A 7974-nucleotide genomic window follows, 5' to 3' on the forward strand; every position below is an offset into this window, starting at 1 on the left:
ACAAGAAGAAGAGGAGAGCAGAAGATGACGACATCCCAATTGATGCAGTTGTAAGAATTTAGCAATCGTAGATTTCATTTGTTTTTTAATTAATTAATCATTTTAATAATACTCTATCTGTCCATTGCATATGTGATGCCACAGGATATTGATGAAGACGTCGAGCAGCCAAATGAGGTAGTTGAGCAAATGGAATGGCCTCAGCAAGTTATCTACTGGGAGAGCATCGCGACAATGAACCAAGCATTACGTCGCGAGAACGAGAATAAATTCAAGGGTATGATTGCTGCAGACCGTGTAAAGATAAGTGCTCTTTCCGTGAATGTGGCTAAGCTGTCTGCTCAAAATAGAAGACTGAGAGAGGAACTAAGCGAAGCATGATCCAGAACCCTCTCTGTATATAGGGATAAGAGCCCTACAGGATTGGTGTCCGGCTCATTGATGAAGCCGCAAACTTGTACAGGTTAGATGTGGCTTGCAATTACGTTTGTGTGTTATGTTTAAAGATTGATTGATAAGTATATGGATTGTTTGTTAAGGTTAGGAATTTATTGTTAACTTTACGGATCTAATGTTAGGGTTAGGGATTTATTGCCAAGGTTAGAGATTGATTGTTAAGTATCTGGGTTAGTTGTTAGGGTTATGTAACTGATGCTATGTTTTTTTGACAAAGAAGTACCTAAGCTCATTTGTTTATTTTTTGAATCAGACACTCCAGGTACCGTCCATAATCCTTGTAAGAACCATTTCTAGTTAACCTCATTCTCTTGGTCACATACACAATAAGAAAGGAGAAATATTCCCTGGTTGCCGTCATACCCAGTAGCACTAAGTAGTATACCTCTGTAACGATCTTTAATAAATATTCCATTCAAGAACAATAGAGGCCTACACCCAGCAATGAACTCTTCAATACAGGCATTATAACTAATGAACAATCGCCTGAACCTCCCGTCATCAGCATCAATAACAACACGACTCCCTGGATTAGTTGCATGCACCATGGATTCATACCTGCATGAATATAACAACAAAGCAGTACATTTAGCAAATAATTCATAACCATAACAAATGATCTTCAAACTTCACGACCAACACGTATACTTAACGACGAACCAATAACTTTAACAACTAATACGTATAGTTAGCAATCAAAACGTAAGCAGTAGATTTAGCAAAGGATTCATAATCATAACAACTGATCTTCAAACTTCACAACCAACACGTATACTTAACGACGAACCAATAACTTTAATAGCTAATACGTATAGTTAGCAACGAAAACATAAGCAGTAGATTTAGCAACAGATTTATAACCATAACAACTGATCTTCAAACTTCACAACCAACCCGTATACTTAAAGTCGAACCAACAACTTTAACTACTACTACGTATAGTTAGCAATCAAAACGTAAGAGTGATTTCAGAAGAATAAAAAAGATAAGGACCATCTCAGTGAATCGTAAGCCTCATCATCGTCACCGAACAGGTCCTGTTGAGCTGTCTCCTTGCTCCACCACGCTTTACTGTAGTTAATCTTGATGCCAAAATTAGAGAGCATGTCGTTCTTGATATCGACTGCACGAAGATCTGGCCTAACCTTCAAAATAGCTTGTATTTGGCTAGCAATGAACTTCCTTGATGCCCTTGAGTTGCCAGCATTTGCTCCATGTTGACCGCAGGTGTGGGTAGACTCGAAATTCTTTATGGACAAGATAGACGAATATCTAAGCGGGGAAGCAAATAACATCCAAGGGCAACCATGTGTGTGCTTGAATCGGCAATAGACTCTTATGCGTCTTTGTTCATTGTGGTAAAAATCATACTCGAACCATTTAGCAATTGAATAGTATTGAAGTGCTAATCTAACTTCAGCAGCACTATTAAATTTCTGACCAACTTCACGTATGGAGGTGTGCCACTCAGTTGGGCTCTTTGTTTGGTGATTAAGCATGTCTTCCAACAGCATGATCGAGTCGCCGGTGGGGTTGTCATTAGGAATACGCTCATCATTACAGGATTGGGTGAACGTGGTATCTGTGCACCGCGAATTTTCTGTCGGTATTGTCCTGAAGTAGTAATAAAAATACATAGCCTTAGCAACGAACTGATAACATTAACAAAGAACTCATAAACGTAATAGCCAACACATATCCTTAACAACTAACCCTTATACTTAAGGAAAGACTCCTGATCTTAACAACAAACGCATATACTTAACATCAAACACCTTATCTTAGCAACCAACTAGTATACGTAACAACCAACAAATAACCTTAACAACCAGTCATTAACATAACCTTGACAACCAACTCATTACCTAAGCAACCAATGCATAAGGTTAACAACTAATGGCAAAACCTACCAGTGAACTCAAAAGGAAATCTGGAGTGTACTACGCAGTTTCCGGCGTAGTCTGCGTGTTCTGCGAAGTTTAGGATTCCCCAGCGGAGGTAGCATACAAATTCGCCGTCTGTAAATCCATTACGCCGACAATACTCGAACATCAAATTTAATTCATCGTCATTGTCAATTGAAATACTGAATTTCTTTTCCCTTTCGCATATGAACTTCAGTGAAAGAGATTGTATTGGTATTTTAAGCCTTTCCGCCACTTGATATTTCAAGCTGATTATTTCTGTATTCTCTTTGATAACGACGCATACACCGTCACCACCTTTGTTGCTTTTTGCCTTCGTTACCACGCATAGAAGAGATCCATCCGCCATTTTATTACAGGGAGTGGTTGAAGAATCGAAGAGGCAGGCTGCGAAGGGTATTTTGGGCATTTTGTGAGGGGTTTAAACGGAGTTACGCCTAGGGATTCGTTTTGGGGGCTGGAAGAAAATCGCGGGCGATTTTGGGGGCAAAGCACCCGTTGAAAAAGTCTTGGGGGGGGAAGCACGTTTTGTTGTGTTTTGGGGGCTGGAAGCATTTTTCTCTTTTTTATATATTAGTATCTAGATATAGATTATGTCACACACAAAGTCCACGTGGAATATTGCACTTTAAGAAGATTTCCGCTTGCAGGCAAATCCTTAGGGCCCGTTTGGTTGCTGAAAAGAGGAGTTGAAATGGGTAGAAAACCTGGAAGAAGCCTGCCAAAACTGACAAAAACTGTCAGTTTTGGCAGGCTTTCTTGCAAAAACGCCCTAAAAATAGCGTTTTTGCAAAACTGACAGTTTTTGTCAGTTTTGACAGGCTTTCCCAAACCCTCTTCAGCAACCAAACGGGCCCTTAGAAATTAGATTAGAAACTTAAAAGCCAATCTTCTTCCCCTTATTTTTTTCCCAGTCTTTTTTAACTACTAACTTACTAAGGACCAATCTTCTTTGCTTTCTTTTTCCTATCCTGTCTTTTTAACAACTAAGGACCAATCTTCTTCGCTTTCTTTTTCCTGTCGTTTTAACTACTAAGGAAATTTTCCTATACTATAAGAGTTCACTATTTTTACTACTAAGGAAATTTTCCTATACTATAAGAGTTCACTATTTTTGTACTCCTAGACACTAAAAAGTGAGATCCATTCCGACTCATAATTTTCTTTCGCAATTTATTAAAAACAGTCTCACTTTTTTTGTAAGAGTACAGGAGTATTATACCTCTTATGCATAGTTATTACTACTCAGCTCCCAAGGAGTACAACGTAAACGATGCACAATGGTCATACGTACTCCAAGATCAACATGTTGGTAAACGAACACAGTTTCCATAAACAAGTCTTGTAATTTGCAAAAATTTGGTAAAATGACACTTTCTGTAGAAAGAATTCCTGTAATTTGCAAGATATGCAGGCCGTAAACTTTGAAGCATCCTTCAAGAAACCAAAAAAAGTAAAAAACGAACAAGTGAGTCTTCTGACAGATTCTGTATCACATGAACATTAATGATCTAACTTCTGAAACTATAACTTTGTTTCAAATATATGAACAAATATTACAACTCTGACTAACACAATCATTAACATACACAGAATTTTCTTCATTTATCTTGCACACTCCAAAATTTCCACCTCCAGCCTAGCAAAAGAACTAGTAAGATAGCATGTGGAACGTCGCATGCTAAGAATAGCAAATAATGCCTATCTGAGATGCTGCAAATTGCATATATTCATAATACTGGGCGACAAACTAGAGCTCCGTGACTACTTACAAAAGCAAGTGTATTTGCTGGTCTACTAAAATCAAATTCAAAGGTCTTCAATATCAGTCAGAAGACTTGCACCACCCACGGATCTCTGTTGTGAGAGAGAAACTACCAACTGACCACAAGCACCACTTATATCGTCGCCCATCTGCTTACGAACTGTAGTTCGGATATTATAAAGACCCCTAAGGACTTTCTGAAATTTGGTCACGTTCTGTTTTGTGCTAGTTTGGAAAGAACTTGAAGCAATGGGATTGAAGGGTATCAAGTTCACAACCTGTCTCCACCAAGAAATATCACATAAAGGTATCAGCATATATAAGGGTTCTATCAAAAAAAAAGGAAAAAGAAAAAAAAAAGAAAAAGAAAAGAAGAGGACATCAGGTCAGATATTACAAACATAAAAACGTACACTGTGAACAAATGACATATGTTTATTTTCCATGATGTGTTGACACACAAATTTGCATTTGAAGAATGCTAGTAAACTAGAAGAAAATTGTAATTAAAAAAACTTGAATGATAATTCAATCCCCACAGTGACATGAAGCAACACTCAGAGACCCTGCTAAGAGGCACACATAAAGAAGCAAGTCTCGTAAAATAAGCCTTGATTTTGGACTCAAAAATCACAATTTAGGTTGACATTTTAAACTAAGTCGATATTTAAATGTAAAAGTTCGAATGAGTCACAAATACTAAATCTTATGTTGCATATTCAATACTACATCTGGGCAGATTATATGCAACATAAAGTTGACAATGATCTTACATTCTTTCCAAATACTGATCCTCTCTCAAATAACTGGCTGTGTGTTTGATCATGTGTTGCTACTGCTACTTTTGCAGATAGAGGATAAGACTAAGAGAAAAAAAGAAAATTTAACTTCAAATATACTAAAATTGAGAATAAAGGAAATCAAATGGTTGACTTCAAAAGATGCTGAAATTGAACATATTGCCATCAACCAGTTCAACCTGGTCCCATGTGTCCAGAAGCTCACATACAAAATACCAATCTATGGTTAGACTAAGCTTCGCTAGGAGGGTACAAGATAGAGACATGACGATTTCTGTGGCTGTTTTAGGCAATTAAGCCTAAATCTTCTCAGAAGACCAAAAGTCATGTGGTAGGTAAGCATAATCACTATATTATTCCTTATTCTAAACTACAAGGCTAGAGAAGACTAAACTTTATGTTTAAATGATAGTATTAAATCAGACAATAGACGATATGTATGTCACAGTTCAGTGTCAGTCTTTGGTACACAATGATCACTGCGTTATAAAAGGCAGATAGGTAAAAAGCATCGAAAATCATCACCTAACTTCACAAAGCTGGTATAGGTAAAATCAAATTGACAGCTCATCTCATGAATGGAACACTAAACTTTATATCTAAATGATAGTGTTAAAGCAGATTCATATAATAGACAAGTATGGATATGTATGTCACAATTTAGTCTCTGTTACACAATGACCACTGTGTTATACAACACAGCATATGTAAGAAGCATAAAACCATCACTCCATCAGTTGAATTCACGAAGCAGATATAGGTAAAACTAGACTAACAGCTCATCTCATGAATAGAACAACAGGGGGCAATAAAAAAGAAATAAATAATTGCGCGACCATAAAGTGGATTTTATCACCTATGTAAAATGCACCGAAGTAAAAATGAATTCTACTGCATAACGCACCTAGGAGATTGCTGACAACTCATAAAAAGTTTACTCAGTAATTAAGAACGGACATTGAGAGGTGCCAATAACAAAGAGTTTTTCCAATGGTAATATATACCATGATTAGTCAACCCAGCATGATTCAGCAATTTAAGAAATAAGAAATGAACAGGACCTTTGCATACAAAAGATGCCTTGGTTTCCTATTATCACAACGAGAAGTTAAACATTCATCTATCAAATGATTAAAATTGAACAATGACAGTTTGGCACCTTAACAACAGAGTTGCTCCATGAGTAACATCTGCAAAGATTAGCCTAGGCAGCATGTTTCAGTAATTTAACAATAAGAGATTATCAGGATCTTTCCACACAAAAGATGTGCTGATTTGCTATTACCTAACAATCTCCTGATGTGTACCAACTACCAAGCAATGGGGAGCAACGCAAGGAATTCGATCTGGAGGCAAGAAATTGGCAACGGCTTGGCAGAATAGCGTTGTAATCCATCACGAACAACAAGAAAGTTACCGAGTTGAATAAAGCACAGGGTCACTGTCCACCCAGTTGAATAATGCACAGGGGTCCCTGTTCACCCATTAACAGTACTGTTCTTCGTGAACAGTAATGCTCCGTCTTTTGGAGTTTTAGGTTTTCTTTTGATATTTTTGAATGACAGTGATCTTTTGTTGAGAGGATAAATGGCTAAAATGTTTTGAGGAGTGAATTTTGGTTGAAAGATATTGTAATTGGAGGGCTAAGATAAAAGAAGGGCCTCACACCCGGACACTTACATGTCATAATTTTAACACTTCACATGCTAACAAAGACTTTACATCTCAAGAAATTTTTTTCATTAATCATAATTTATTTCCTCATGGAGGATTATAATTTTATTTATAGAGAAAAACTAAATATGGAAAGTAAATTAAACTCTAACCAAATCCTAATAAAAAGGAAGCAAAGATAAAATCCCTAACAAAGTAAATCTCAAAGATCCTAACAATCCGAAATCTAAGCCTAAGAAGATATTTACCTAAAATTGGAGATTACCCCCAATATTACTAAAATAACAAAGATACCGGTAAATCTATAAAATTCAAAGATACCAATAAATCTATAAAATTCCTGATCAACAGCTCATGATCATCCTGCATCACCAAGCCTTATATTTTTGACTCCCAATGCAATCCAAAAGCAGAAACGAAGTTAAGATGTTTAGCACTAACGAATGGGCAGTTAATAGTTCTCTTGTTTGGTAAAGACTCCACTTAATCTTCCCGTGTCTTTGTTTCTTGGCAGTACATCCCTTTATATTGCTTCCAAAAGCAATTTCACATAAGGGGAATAACAGAAAATGCCATCTAATTTGTAGAAGAATACATTCTTAGAGGAAGAAGCTGACTTAAATTATTTATTATGAAAAGAGTTAGTTATTGTAATTGAATTAAGCAGAAATCAATTACTAAACCCACCACTTTGAACGTCTCTAGTAGCTTGCCGAGCTGGTGTGCATGCTCCTCCTGATCATTCACCCCATCAAGCATGATGTACTCAACAAAAATTTTCTGCTGACTGAATTTAAGCATATATTATAAGATTCTTCATCTTTAAATTTCACAGGAAAAAAAACATTTGAGAATCAGTTTAGATGTCTTTCTCGCTCTCACCTGTCGTTCTGATAGAGTTTCAATGCATCCATGAGTTTTACAAGAGGAAAAGCTCGTGCTGCAGGCATTATTTGACAACGGATTTCTTGATCTGGTGCGTGCAATGATATAGCTAAATTCACATTTGGAAGGTCGTTATGGATCTTATTGATGGCATGAATGATCCCAACCTATAAAAATTACAAAGTCATAAAATTGTGTAAGTTCCCGAGGCAATGGTTGATGCGTTGCTAGAATATTGAAAACATCGCTCCACGACTACCACTCATACACCATTACAGAAGAGGAAGACAGTTACTCTCATCAGTCAGTTAAGATAACATGCCTACTTGTATATCCTAATTCTTTTATAGAACTTTTGAGGTCTGTCAACTTCAGCTTATTGAATAATTCAGCGACCATGCACAAAAGACAGTTTTTTCCCCCTTTTTGATCCTAAGTGTCCCAACGAACAAAAAAGAATTGACAATCG

At 36.8% G+C, this 7974-nt stretch overlaps 2 protein-coding genes across 3 annotated transcripts in view; both read right to left on the reverse strand.

Moving 5' to 3' along the window:
- LOC109835420 lies at positions 750-2730 on the reverse strand. Its single transcript, XM_020403394.1, has 4 exons — positions 2367-2730; positions 2302-2321; positions 1450-2108; positions 750-1014 (listed from the first exon to the last, which is right to left on the reverse strand). Exons 1-4 carry the CDS (start codon positions 2728-2730, stop codon positions 750-752), a joined length of 1308 nt encoding a protein of 435 aa, XP_020258983.1.
- Positions 3817-7974, reverse strand: part of LOC109834461 (dual-specificity RNA methyltransferase RlmN) — a 13870-nt gene continuing 9712 nt past the window's right edge. For both annotated transcript variants that reach the window (XM_020402482.1, XM_020402481.1), the window contains 3 exons: positions 7503-7672; positions 7308-7407; positions 3817-4424 (listed from right to left, as the gene is read on the reverse strand). In XM_020402482.1, the coding sequence (XP_020258071.1) occupies positions 4191-4424; positions 7308-7407; positions 7503-7672 (504 nt within the window). In that variant the 3' untranslated portion in view covers positions 3817-4190. The remainder of the gene's footprint in view (positions 4425-7307; positions 7408-7502; positions 7673-7974) is intronic.

Source organism: Asparagus officinalis, chromosome 3 (assembly GCF_001876935.1).
Source record: "Asparagus officinalis chromosome 3, Aspof.V1, whole genome shotgun sequence".
NCBI lineage: Eukaryota > Viridiplantae > Streptophyta > Magnoliopsida > Asparagales > Asparagaceae > Asparagus > Asparagus officinalis.